Here is a 14,676-nt window from a genome sequence, read left to right on the forward strand (position 1 = left end):
CAACTTACTTAGGACCAATGCTTAAAGATAGAGTAATGAACAAAGCAGATACAGTCCTTGTTCTTGTGGACCTTAACAATCAATAGATTATTGAATATATTCATCTACAAATTTGATTTTAGGACACATTTTGTGTTTAATAGTATGTCCTTTTGAGTGATTTTCCCCCCCTGCTTACCCCTAGTGTCTATTGCATCATAACTGTGTTGGCTTTATTTCTTTGTTTTAGTGTGGGATCCCAAAGTAGTAGGAACTGTTTATATACATTTTGTTATTGAATGTTACATTTTTACAGACATGTTTGTAATATATACATAGTGTGGTAAGTGGATGGATGGATATGTCATTTGACATCATGTCCTTTAAAGCCAAATACCATGTATAGAAAGTACAGTAAACTTTATTAGCTGCTCTCTAGTACTAATCTTTAAGAATATGTACAAGGAGAATGCTGTTTTTAGTAGTAGCCTAAAAGTATTTTGACTGTGACATTTATTGACTCTTTAGAAATAGTGTCTCAAAAGAAGTTAAGGTAATACAGTATAACATAAGTTCTATGGATACTTCTGTATACAGTGAAATATAAGTGGTTCCTTTTTTGGTTTGGGGAACATTTATATGTGCAGACTTTTGAAATTTATTAGTTAAACTATTTCATGCGTAAAGTGGAAATTCGAAATTATTAGACCAGTAATCCACTGGTCCAAGAACAAATCAGGTATTTGACTTTAAGTATTTTAAAAATTAAATGGGGATGTGGAATAGTTGTGGCGGGGGGATAAACAGTATTATTGTCTTTGTACTGGATGCTGTGCTTAGAGCTTTTTCCATGTGTTGTCTCGTGTGGAATGTAGAATTTCGTGGTTATTAGGATAACCAGAGTTCTTTACAGATGAGAGAACTGAGCTTATTTTTGGTTGATTTACCCAGGCTCTCCCACAAAGCTAATAAATTCTAGATTTGATATTTGTGTCCAGGCTTGGCTCCAAAGCTCTACATCTTTCCATTTCACTAAACTTTCATAATAAATGTTCTACTTTATGTTGGTAATACAAGAAGCCAAAGGATATAGCATATTTTATTCTAACTTCAGTACTAAAAACCAGATAGAAGAATTTTATAGACACCTAAGTGTCTTAAATGTTTTTATACAGTCATTTATGCTGTAAGCATTTAGTTTGCTGAAATAAATGGTCCTAGACATACTATTTCAGTGTAACATAAGATAGGAGTGGAGACAAGTTGAGAATATGCACAGGTTCCTTGTTATGAAAGTCGTAAAGCAATTTAGGTTGCCTAATATAGCATTCTTAAGGTTTGCAAAATTGTAACCTCTTGTCTGCATCTGTAGTGCCAGATGCTCATTGCTGAAGGAACTGGTCAATGTGGGCAACTGATTGTTAATTTTTCTTCAGTGAATTAATAAATGTCTCTTTAGAATATCACAAAATAAGATAGCCTTGATGCCTTTTTCAACTTCACTTAAGTTATAGTAAACCCACAAAATTTAAGAGACTACATTTAAGATGGAATAATGTTAAAATTATTATTATTTTTTTTTTTAGCACTTTTTCAGCCATTAACTGCAGGCTCTCGAGAATTTGAAGATGTTCTAAATATTCTCCATTCATCTTACCTTGAACCAACCTCAGTTACAAATTTTAACTACAAACGTGCTTGCTTGATACATAATGAACTTTTGGAGAAAGAGGTATGTTTTAAATTGTGCTTATTGTAAGATTCTTCGGAACCAGTTAATAGCCTCGAAGTTGTTTTATGTTCCTTTTCTTTAAAAATGCTAGTCTTTAGGAAAGCCAAATTATGGAAAGGAAAACAAGTTTTAAATGACATCTTTTTTCTAAATATTGTTGATATAGCACTGTTTATCTGTTCAGATAAGTTAATGTTCAATTATGTGAAATAACTTACTAAAAATGAATCTTAAGCATAGGAATAGCTTATTGTATAATGGCTTAATTATAAATTTATAAGGCCCTTTGCTCTTTTAAGTGCATATTAATTAAATGAAATCTGTAATCTATATTATGTCTAAATTGGAAGATAATTAATGAAATCCAATGTATGTATTTTTTAGGATATGCTAAATTTTTTCCCCAATTATTGTCTACTAGTTGAATTCTCTTAATATCACTAGTAGAAATTGTTAGTGAAAAAGTGTAAACAAAGTATTTTCATGTACAAATTAGAATATTTTTAGGAAAAGCCAGAATGCATAGTTCTGAGGGAATATAAATGAGATGTTTAGAAATATTTTATGTGATTATTGCTTCCTAATGCACATGAAGTACTATTAATTCTGTACGTTGTGAGTTGGTTAACCCAGTGCTGCCAGAGTTGAATTTTGAAGGAATCCGTGAAGTTACTGGCTCCCCAAGAAAATTAAAACCCTGATAGTTTGATGTGGTTTCATGGTATGGTAGGGGTTATTTATTAATTTTCTATGGAAATTTAGTCTAATGATTGATTAATCATATTACTGAATACTGAACATCAGTAATGGCCTGAATACTGCATATAAATCTATTAGGTGTTAGCTCCATATTTTGAGTGTATAGCTATTCGCTTGTATCTAAAAGTGAGAGTCAGTTTTGGGTGACTTGGAGTTTAGTTATACTTAGACAAACTCGCTTTTTTATCCTGGCAGTATGTATGGAGCATGTCATAAATAGTTGGCGTTGAAACTGTAGATATAAAGAAATGAAACCTTTTCTGTTTCCTAATTGAGTTTATAGTCCAAAAGTTGGTCATTCAGTAGAGATTGATTAAACCACCTACTGTATGCAGTGCATCATGTTAAGTAAACTGAGAGATGCAAAGGTAACTAAAACATGAACTTAAAAATCTGTGGGAGAGTTGGGATGTGGTAAAACTTTAGTAGAAATTTAGCTAAAATTGATAAACACTAGATGCCTATTTGATTATTATGAGGTAAAGAGCTAATTATAATGAAAAAATTGAAGCACAGAAATTACAGGGAGAGAAAAGATAATTTCTACTTTGGTTACATTTGGGATTTCTTAGGAATAAAATTACTGAAGCTCTTAGCTTGAAAGACATAATCACATACTAAGGAGTTGTTATAGATTTAATTTCATTTAGTTCACAGAAAAGCGAAGAGAACTGAAGTTTGACGGTCGTTTAGATAAAGAACTTTCAGAATCCTATGCATTTCTTATGGTTGATCGATACCAGGTGAGTGAACTCTTTATACAAAACAGTTTGAGGATGTTTCCATTGTAAGTTACTAGTTTTGCAATGTAACAATACACTTTATAATTATAAAGTAGTATTTTATAAGTTAGTGTAAATGATATGGTGTATAAATGGAAGAAATGATTTAGTAGGGCAGGGTATTTCATTGTGATGTAATTTGTTTTTCAAATGTGCTTATTTTTTCTCTGACCAAACCTGTTTTCTTTCCCTAGGATGTGCTTGATAATGAATAATTTTCCCTTTATTAAAATAAGATTATCTTCTATATTGTTAGTTATATATGCTGGGAACTATTTTTTCTCCTTCAATTGAAGACGTTTAGGTGGAATTTTTATTTAAATATTTTGCCAGTTCTAATTCTCTCTAAAAGGGGATGTTTATATACGTGGGTGGCATGAATTCTGACTGTCTGTCACACCTAGTATAAACAAAAAATGGATTCAAGCTATGGTTACATTGGAAGCATAAGCCAGTTTCACATTGATATTTAATCATAAACTATCATATATATAAAATTTCTGTAATGCAGAACTTAACATAGTTTAGAAGCTTGGGTTTTATTTAGAGCAAGTTTGCAAATTATCTTTTCATGTTTTTAATGTATTATGATTGTGAGATGAAGTGTTTTGTTTATTTAGGTTCAAAGCATATGTGAAAAAGGATTACAGGTGGGCCAGTCCAAAATAACAATTCTTGGCAGTCCTTCCATGGGTAATCTTTTTTTTTTTAATCTATTGAATTGCCATTTAAACATATATTATTTAATTTTGCCGCATTAAATTGATGTATGTCTTGTCATATTCCCAGAAAAGGAGGATAGTTTCAGGTTCTACAATGTGAAACCAGTTTTACCCTTTGTTTCTGACTCAAATTGATCAAAGATTATCTCTCTCTCTCTCTCTCTCTTTTTTTTTTTTAAAGTCAGTCTAGTCCTGGTGATTTTGAGAAATTTGGTTAGTTTCATGTTTCGGGGGGGTTATTTTTGTTGTTTCTGTCTTGGTTAAATATCAGCTGTCTTTACTGTTATTACATTTTTTTAAAAAGGTGTCATACCTTTTATCTTTTATCATTAGGATAAATGTTTGGATTTTCTTTTTTGTATTTGTGCCCTTATTCAAATTCTTTAATTTTTCCCTCTTCACTAGGTATCTATCTTTCTAGGTATGCTGATTTATTACAAGCTAATCCTTTGGAAGCTGGGACGGTGGGCGATGTCATTATTTTTAAAATAATGAAGGTAATTTTAACGTTTAAATTTCATATATCAAGGACAACATTTGATTTGGATTTTAGTTGGCCCTGTCTTTAGGAGTTTGATTAACTTAAAATCAGCCCTTGCTTAGTTTAGTATATAAAGATATTTTCAAGAGTGGCTTGCCATCTTTGATCTATTTGATTTCTTTCCAAAGAAAAGAATGAAGAGGGTAATATGTTGATAATGTCATTTAGGCTAGTGAACGGTGTTGTAAATAAAATTTTTATTTCTTTATTGATAAGCAAATTCGAACAGCACTTTTTTTTTCCCCCATGGTTGTCTTTTTTACTGCTTCAACGTTGGTAAAAGGTGTTGAGTGTTACCAGATATTAAAGGAAAGAACTGTTGTCATAGGTGATCTATATTTGAAGAAGTATGTTATAACGTCATATAGTCAATAATTAAGTTTAGGTGGACTTAAAAGGTTTTGTCTGTTTTAGGGCAAAATAAAGAGTATATATGACCCCATGGGTGTAAAAAGTTTGGAATCTATATTAAATAAAAGTGCTTTGGACCCAACACCAAAACACGAATGTCACGTGTCAAAGAATGCCAATAGAGTTACATCACTTTTGGCTTACAGAGCCTATGAGCTTACTCAGGTAGGTGCCTGGATTCATTTCAGTGTTACGACTTCGTATCTGTTTGTCACCAAATCATTTAAATTGTTTCCCTTTCTGTACCTTCTGCCACCACACCAGTCTAACCTCTGGTTTCCATATAACACTACCAGAGTGTTTCTCACTACTGTTTGTTCAGTGTTTTCAAGACATCTGAGAAACATACCATGGCTCCCTAGACTTACAGAGTAATATTGAGATTTCTTCCAACCTGGTATTTTTTATGGTCACTGCCCTCAACACACCTCATTTCATATTGAAGCCTTGGCTTCTCTTGACCTAGATTCTGGCCTAGAAAGATCTCCTGCTTAATAAAATACTACTCATCCTTTAAGGTAAAGTTGAAGCCCCTTGAATTATCTTATTCAGGTAATTTTATACTATTGATTTGATAGATATTTATTTTAATCAACATTTTTATAAGATGCAAACAATTAAATTTTAAGCTTTATTCAGATACAATTGATATACAGTAAAAAAGTGTATATTTGCCAAATTTTAGTCATTATGTTTTTATATGATGTTTGACTACGGTAGTCCCCCCTTATCCTCAGGGGTACGTTCCAAGGCTCCCAGTGGATGCCTGAAACCATGGATAGTACTGAGCTCTGTATGTATTATGTTTTTCCTATACCTGCATTGCTGTGATTAAGTTTAATTTATAAATTAGGCACAGTAAGAGATTAATCACAAGAATAATAAATTAGAACAATTATACTATAAAGTTATGTGGTGTCTCTCAAAATCTCATTGTGCCGTATTCACCCTTGTAATGATGTGAGATGATAAAATGCCTACATGATGAGATGAAGTGAGGCGAATGACGTAGGCGCTATGACATAGTGTTAGGCTACTGTTGACCTTCTGACCATTTGTCTGACCATCTGCTTCTGGACTATAGTTGACCACAGAAGCTGAAACTGGAAAGCAAAACTGCATATATTGGGGGGGGACTACTGTATAAAGTAATGAATTATTTTTTTTAACAAGTGTGTAAAAAATGTATATAGCCAAATGGACTGTATGGGAAAAGGTGTGGTATGCTAACCCCCCTGGAGATGTTCTTTTTTTCTTTCTTTAATCTTTATTTATATATATAAAAAGATTTATTCTTGTTCCTTTTTTTTTTAACACTCATTTGTAAGTGAAACTTTTTTTCAAAATTCAAGTATAATTGCCCCCTTTTTTGAAGACTCTGAATGGACAAGACATATTGTTGGGGGCTTTTAGCAAAAATTATATTCACCAAAGTCATCTGAGCTGGCCCAGTTGATGACCTTGTGGACAATAGTTGCAGAAGGCAGCAGTAGCTTTTTCTCCCCCCCGCCTTTTTTTAAAGTATTAGGTTTTTCTAACAGAACTTGTAAACTATCTTGATGTTTCCAAAATTTCCAGGCATTTTTAGAGCAGTAGCAACATTATTGGAATCAGTAGTTTCCCAAGGGAATAAATGGACTTTGAAGGACAATGCTTTGTTTATAAACTAGGGCATTCTTTTTAATGAAAATCACTATTCTGCAAGTCACAAAACCCTAATGAATGTTGTCGGTAGGTGAAGGGGAGAGGCAGATGGGTAGTACGAAGAGAATTAGCTACCTTTGTCACCAGTGTTCATAATCTCTTCCACTTCCTCTTTGCTGCTTGGTCTGCAGTTGGAACCAATAATGTTTTTCTTTTGAAATAACGAACAGGGGCACCTGGGTGGCTCAGTCGGTTAAGCATCTGCCTTCGGCTCAGGTCACGATCCATGGTCCTTGATCAAGCCTCACATCTGGGTCCCTGCTCATCAGGGAGTCTGCTTCTCCTTCTGTCTCTCCCCACCACCCAGCTTGTGCTTTCTCTCTCATTGATTTTCTCTCTCTCTCAAATAAATAAAATCTTTAAAAAAAAAAAAAAAAGAATGAACAAAATGCTAGATTTGGTTGAGATTGTGTCCTTAGCAATTTACTTTTTTATATCAAATTGACTTTTTGGGCTGACTTGGGAGCTTACAAATGTCCATTTATAACATTTTTATGAGGAAATTTGTTGCACATTCCCAGCAGTCAGCTTTTCAGAAGTAAGCTTTTAGAGTACCTATTAGTGCAACTAAGATAGATAGAGAAGCAGAATATTTTATATCATAAAATGAATATAAAGTACAAATTATTTTAAATAAATTGACAAGCAGTGCTTAAAGATAGTTTCTGTTAGAGGTACTTTTAAATGGTGTTATATTTCTGAAAAATCAGGCAAATAAAGATTCTACTGTGTACATCTTGTCTTCTTACAGAAGTTAATTTTGCATTTTCTTATTTTTAGTATTATTTTTATGAGTATAGCTTTGATGAACTCAGGCGAAGACCAAGACATGTGTGTCCATATGCGGTTGTGTCTTTTACTTACAAAGATGATATACAAACTCCGAAGTTTGTGCCTTCATCAAGGTAAGACTCAGGAGTTTTAGACATCATCCAGAATATTATTTTACATGTCCTGCACTACTGAATTAGGAGGAACACTTTGTTTTCTTCCCTTTTTTTTTTCTTACCTTGTGGTTAATTAGATGCATGAGTATTCATGATGACTTTTAAAAGGTCAGTGTGAAGAACATAATTTATGTGGAAATAAAAACTAAAGTTTACTTACACCTCACCAGTTGACCCTTTTTTCCTTGATACTGAAGGTTTGCATAGTTGAGTAAAATGCAGTTTTTAAAAGTGAAATTTTGTGTATTAGCTCTCCTAACATTGGGGAACTTCATGAAAGATGATCCAGTCCCACCTCAAACCAATTAAGAAATGAAACGTTTTTTAAGGAGTCTAGGCATTGGTAATTTTAAAAGCTTCTAAGGGATTCTGATTTTTAGTGAATTGAGTACCACTGGTGATTTCTTATAAGCGCTAATGTAAAGTGACCAAATACAAAGCAGTTTCCCTTATTTTTTTCCCATGTGGTGATTCCAGAAAAAGGTTGGTAAAATTGATACCTATTGATTTAGAAATACTGTTTTAAAAAGCCAAATTTCATGAAGTATATACATTTTTGAGGTCAATTTTTTCATTGGTTTTCCAGATCAACTCATGTCTTCATTTAAGTTGTTTGAGATCCAGCACACTTTTTTTGTGTCAGCAAATAACCCTGGTAACCATCCATCCATAGCCATAAGTAGCAATTCATATGATATCCAGACACTTGTTCATTTTTCTTGTGGCTGTGTATATATGACTTCCATGATATAGTTACAATAGTGCCATTCAACAGTAATCTTTAAAAGACACCCAGCACTTAATTATGAGGTCATACCTCCAGGAATAGTAACTGCTAATTTTCTTTGCCTCTTCTTTGATACCATCTTTTGATCTCCGTATCATTTAAAATGAGCATTGATTGAACATCCTTGGCTGTACCTTGAATGCTGCCATGAACGTTTCTGCCACAGGGCTTCTGCATTTGCTGTTCTCTTTTCCCAATTAGCAGCATCATTTATATTTAACACTTTTATCAGATCTCTCCTTAAAGGTGTCTTTTATCAGCAAGGTCTTCCATGATTTTAATTTTAACCCCATACCCTTAGTTGCTTTGTCTTTTTCTCCATAGCACTTAAAACCATCATCAGGTAAATTAGATACTTAATTTTTTATTGTTGTCTGTCCTCTTCATGAGATTGTGAACTCTGTGAAGGCAGGGTTTTGTTCATCTTGGTAATCCTGTTACCTAAAACTGTGCCTGATAAATTATAGGAGCTTGGTAAGTATTTATTGAATAGATTTAATATTTAATATTTAATTTAATATTAAACATTTAATATTTAATGAATAGGTCTAAATATATATTGAGGCAATTTCTTCAAATCTCATCACCAAAATAAAGTAATTCACAGAGACTTTAATGAACTCTGTTATCTCCTGATGACTATTTTTGGGAAAAAGCTCCCGTAAATTTGGACAGATATGGTAATTTGAGCCAAGTGTTTTCTTCATGTAGACTTGGATCTATTAAATGTTGTAGTAAGTAGCTAATAAATATGTTCTTCCTACTTGGATGAAGGACTTAATTTTCTTGTACATTATACTATTAAAAATAGCACTTTTGTCAAGGTCCTGAATGTTAACTTTCTTGTTACCAATCAGTAATGTTTTTCTTTTTTTGTTTTTTATTTATAGATCAAACAGTTTCAATGCAGATAGAAACACAGGTAAGATTCTTTTATTTCTTTCCTTTAGTTCCATAAATTGAAAAAATAAGTACATATAGTAAAAAATTAGTGTTTTGCTTTATTTTTATAATGAACAAAAATCTGCAAAGTCTGATAAAGGAGGTGAGGCCATGTTATGATGTAGCTTCAACATTTGGTTGTTGGTTGTTGAAGCATAAGGTCTCTTTTGGAAGCTGCTGATACTATGAATAGACCAAAGGATTTTAGCACTTTGATAAATGTAAAAAATAAGCTTCACAACTCAGCTTTTAAAATATTGTATTTAGAGGTTTAGGATTTATAAGACCTAAAGAAGATTAAAAGCAATACTGACATTTTCTGTCATCAAGTTTCTCCACAATGAAAAGAGTGAGTAGAAGGTATGAGATGCTATAGGAATTCATGTAGTTAACTGGATTTAATATAGTCTCCTTTGGGGGAAATAAGAGGGCAGTAAATGTATTGTCTTTGCTTTTCAACTTTCTGATATGAAGACAAATAAATTTGTTATTTTTTGCAGCTAGAATAACTCTGCAAGGGAAAAGATACTAAAACAAAAATCCTAATGCTTGAACTCTCTTATAAATAAAAATGTCATGGGTGTTTTTTGTTCATTTTGTTTTTTGTTGTTGCTGTTCTTCTACTTAAACGTTTCTAGATGTGTTTCCCTTATTTCTATCTAGTAAACATACATTTACTTCTGGGCTGCCAGTGGCTGAATTGTGTTGTTACTCTTTCTATTTAGATAAATTTAACTACACCTTGTGGAAAGGACAACTTTTAAATAAAGGAAAGCTTTTGTGTTATATTTCTCTGAGATCAGCCACTCGTGCTTTTTTGCCTATCAAGCTGTAAGTATGTTATATTACAAGAAAATAACAATTAATGGTTGCTAATTATTCAGTTTCTTCTTTTGCTTTTTATTCTTATATTTAAATTTTACTTCGGTCCAAAAGAATATAAATGTCAATTTGTTTAAAAAATTGATAACTTGGGAGACTTAGTTGGCAAAATGAGCCCTCTACTTTACTGTCTTGGTTTGAGAGTGGGCTAAATATTCATACACATTTATGGCATAAAACTTTCTGAGTGATTTTAAATTTTAAAAGTGATTTTTCAAAGTTTTATCCTAATTATGTTAGCAATTTGAACATGGTAGACTTAAAAGTTATCAGTTCTTTGTTGGAAACGGCTTTGATGTGATGAGTTAAGTTAAAAGTTATAGACTGTTTTCAGTCCTGTGCAGCATATATTGGGATAGAAAGGTCTAGAATGATCTTTTGCTACCACCACAGTAAATATTATGGGCCTTCATAAATGTTTGAAGATTACTTTAACAGTTCATACTTGAATTGTCTTTAATAAAAGGACAGCCTTTTATTCTTTTTGGTTTAGTAAAATTGGTGTGTAGGATTAACTTCTGGGGGCGCCTGGGTGGCACAGTGGTTGGGCGTCTGCCTTCGGCTCAGGGCGTGATCCCAGCGTTATGGGATCGAGCCCCACGTCAGGCTCCTCTGCTATGAGCCTGCTTCTTCCTCTCCTACTCCCCCTGCTTGTGTTCCCTCTCTTGCTGGCTGTCTCCATCTCTGTCTAATAAAGAAATAAAATCTTTAAAAAAAAAAAAAAAAAGGATTAGCTTCTGGCTTAAAGATGGGTGGTTGGTGATACTGCCAGGCTTTCTATTTCTGTATATATCTGGACTTCCCATATCAAATCCGCTTTAGAATCAATTACATATTAATAAGTGTGCTCTTCTGCTTTCCACCAAGATCCTCATGTGGGCAGGGGAGGGGAGGAAATAACATTGCTAGAATTAAACATACAGGTGGGGCAAACATGCTTTTTCAATTTTCTTTCAGTCCTGAGAAGTTAGATGTTGAAATGGTTATGAGTATTGATCATCTGAAACAGAAAATCCCTCCAGCGCTGTTTTATAAGGAAACATACTTAGGTCCAAGTGAAGGTGAGTAATTTAATTTTATTAAAATATATAAAAAGCAGATTTGATTTGAATATTTACTATGTATTTTTTCTTATGTCAGTTTTGAAGAATGGAATGTATTGCAGCCTTTATGAAGTTGTAGAAAAAACAAGAATTGGAAGTAACATGGAGAGTTTACTACAAAAACTAGAGAAAGAAAAACTTGTGAGTGAAAGGTTTTAAAATGTTCCTCATTCTCCCTTAGAAACAAGCATTTGAATAAGTGATCATATTATTTCAGTTTACTTCATTTTTGCCTTTGAAAGTACCATTAGTTCTCTGTCTTTGTTGCTACTATTTAGCAAACAGTTTTACTATGGCCATTGGTAGTCCTTTTATTTTAGCCGTGACACTAGTCCTTCTGCAAGGCAGTCTTCCCCATGAAATATCTTTATTGTATTTTGTGATTGTGACAACAGATATTTATTGAATACCATTTACTTATGCAGGTGTATACTTCAGTAAAAAATGAGATAAGGAGACTATTCTTCAGAATTATATAGTGATAAAAGAAGTTCCTTAGATAGATATGGTTTGTTCCTGTAGAGACGGTGCCATATTTGAAGATTCAGAAAGAACAAGATGCTTGGTTAGGTTGAAAAGAGATAAAGGAACAACACGAGAGTAGTTGAGAGACAGTGGTAGGACATGAGGCTAGAAAAGTGTGTAGGGGGCTGTGTCCTGCAGTGTTATGTAGACAGTGTTCAAATGTTTGGAAGTTTGGATGTAATCCTAAGAGCTCTTGGGTTTTAAAGGAAGTAGCATGACGTTTTGATTGTGTGTGTGACATGATCACATCTGTGTTTTGGAAATTTATTTGGTTACTCTGTAGAGAATGAATTGAAGAGGGGAGATGAAGCAGGAAACTAGCATTACATTAAAGGGTGATAGTGGGTTGGAGGAGAAAGATGAGAATGATGATATAAGAGATGATCTAAGAGATCTTTACTAGATAGTATCAAATTTTAATAGAAACTGATTTTATTGAGTTTGGATAGAGGGATTAAGTCAGGCATCAGTGGTAATGAGTTCAGGAATGAACAGAAAATGAATACATGCTATAATGTGTAGTTTAGCTGAAGGGGAGGAAGTGGTTACAGAGGAGAGGGGCTCGTATTTAAATGTTGATGGAACATTTCAGTAGAGAGGGGAAGAAGTTTTTTGCACAAGTATGCCATGTGATACGAGTTTTTCAGCAGTTGACTTCCTTTTACTCCTTACTTTGTTGAGCCTCAATTTCCAGGTAGTCAAATGGAGATTAGTATCAATGATTTTCAGAACTTGCAATTGCATTTTTAATGGCTTTGTAGAATTTCATTGTATATGTGTATGTTTATGGGTGAAAGAGTCAAATTATGTACAGAACTTAAGGCAGAGTTTATACACTTAGGAATTGGTAGACACCTAACAGTAACTTTTCTTTTTTTTTTTTTAGATTTTATTTATTTATCTGACAGACCAGGAGCACAAGCAGGGGGAGGGGCAGAGGGAGAGGGAGAAGCAAGCTCTCCACTGAGCAGGGAGCCCTGTGTGGGGCTTGATTCTTAGCACCCTGGGATCATGACCTGAGCCGAAGGCAAATGCTTAACCTACTGAGCCACCCAGGCGCCCCTAACAATAACTTTTTTTTCTTAAGATTTTATTAATTTATTTGACAGAGAGGCAGCGAGAGAGGAAACACAAGCAGGGGGGAGTGGGAGAGGGAAAAGCAGGCTTCCCGCTGAGCAGGGAGCCCGATGTGGGGCTCGATCCCAGAATGCTGGGATCATGACCTGAGCTGAAGGCAGACACTTAACGACTGAGCCACCCAGGTGCCCCTAACAATAACTTTTTGACTAACCAACTAGAAATCTTTGGGCTAGGCATCTTAGAACACAAACATACACACACATGCACCCTGACTATATATGAATATACTTTTATATTTACATTTCTTGTTTTCTTCTGAAATATAACTATTCGTCATGATCAAAATCTATTTAATTCCAGAGCTCAGAAAGTGAAAGTTTAGATAGTAGTTTGGATATGATGAGATAATGGGTTATCCAAATCTGTTTGGTTCTTGCATTTCAGAAACGGAGTATTGAGTCTTGACAATGAGGAGTTTATCAGAAAATTGTAGTATCTGTTCCATTTCTAGTAGTGAGAATCAGGATAGGAAGATACTGGTATTTTACTCTTCACTTGAGCAAATACTATATGAGGTTCTTGGAGGACTAGGTTTTCCCAGAATTAAGAAATAAAGTAAGATTCTGTGTCTTAGAGGGCATGATCATTCCACAAGGATACACTACCTGAATCTAATGGACCCTAGGTATTTTGTGTAGCTATACCTTTTCCTACAAACCTCAGTGGGAATTATTCTAATTATAGCTACTTTCTTCATAGCTCTAATGATTATGGAACATGCATTGAGAACTGTTGCGTTCTCAATAATTTTATCTTGAATATGTACACAAAGTGTTATGGATCAGAGATTTAATGAATACCTCACAGTAATATATTAGCCTTCCTTTGCCCTAGTCCTTAACCTTAGGGCAACCCAAGGAAAGACAGGTCAGTTATCCTATGCAAGTAGCTGGACATTCCACAGGCAAAAGATGAGGGAAAATGGTTTTTCTTTATTTTTTTATTTTTATTTTTTTATAATAATTTTTTGTTATGTTAGTCACCATACAATATGTTTATTGAAGGAGGCCACTATCTCCCTCCCTTCCTGGAAAGTTCTTCTTGAAAATAGGATGAATATTAACTCCAACCCCGTAGTAAATAAATAAAATCTCTTCAGGAGCCACTTAGCCCTCTGGGACCTAAAGACATCTCTCAGTTTCTGGGACTCATTCATCCTTGAAATATAAAATACTTAAGTCTTCCTGGCACCTTGAAGCTTAACATAGAAACTAATCTGTACTATAACCTCTTGGCCGTCTTGGTGTACTCACTTGGCACTCTCAGGGAGATAAGGGAAATTTAATTATCCTTTTCGATTAGAGCAGTTACTTAGATAATTGGCTACAGATGTAATTCTGAAAATACGTGAGGAGCAAAATATTTCTGGGGGATGTGAAAGCAAACATTCCCTATCTTTATGTTTACTTTTCTGTGTATCAGAAGGCTAGTTTTAGGGGAGGAGCACTGAGAAATCTAGGGAAATTTTATTTTCTCACAGGGAGATTTATAATGTAAGTAAAATTATGTTGAGCTCTCTTTTGGTAGGGAATAAGTAAGTAATTCTTAAAACTAACTTAATGTAAAGGAAAATGATGGATGTCCCTAAATTTGAATGTTATTTCTGATGTGAACATTCTATATATCTCCTGATGTACATGTACAAGAATTTCTTCTCTTGTGTATATATCTAGTTTATTAGATTTATTATCTATAAGTAGAATTATTGAATCATAACATA

General features: G+C 33.7%; 1 protein-coding gene across 3 annotated transcripts in view; it reads left to right on the forward strand.

Moving 5' to 3' along the window:
* The window catches only part of TASOR (transcription activation suppressor), a 50,462-nt gene that overhangs the window by 6,827 nt on the left and 28,959 nt on the right, over positions 1 to 14,676 (forward strand). For all 3 annotated transcript variants that reach the window (XM_040628662.1, XM_040628663.1, XM_008703643.2), the window contains exons 2-11: positions 1,566 to 1,711; positions 3,121 to 3,213; positions 3,873 to 3,945; positions 4,380 to 4,471; positions 4,930 to 5,091; positions 7,411 to 7,535; positions 9,255 to 9,286; positions 10,032 to 10,137; positions 11,146 to 11,249; positions 11,329 to 11,432. In XM_040628662.1, the coding sequence (XP_040484596.1) occupies positions 1,566 to 1,711; positions 3,121 to 3,213; positions 3,873 to 3,945; positions 4,380 to 4,471; positions 4,930 to 5,091; positions 7,411 to 7,535; positions 9,255 to 9,286; positions 10,032 to 10,137; positions 11,146 to 11,249; positions 11,329 to 11,432 (1,037 nt within the window). The remainder of the gene's footprint in view (positions 1 to 1,565; positions 1,712 to 3,120; positions 3,214 to 3,872; positions 3,946 to 4,379; positions 4,472 to 4,929; positions 5,092 to 7,410; positions 7,536 to 9,254; positions 9,287 to 10,031; positions 10,138 to 11,145; positions 11,250 to 11,328; positions 11,433 to 14,676) is intronic.

Source organism: Ursus maritimus, unplaced genomic scaffold (assembly GCF_017311325.1).
Source record: "Ursus maritimus isolate PB19 unplaced genomic scaffold, ASM1731132v1 scaffold_14, whole genome shotgun sequence".
In the NCBI taxonomy this organism is placed as follows: domain Eukaryota; kingdom Metazoa; phylum Chordata; class Mammalia; order Carnivora; family Ursidae; genus Ursus; species Ursus maritimus.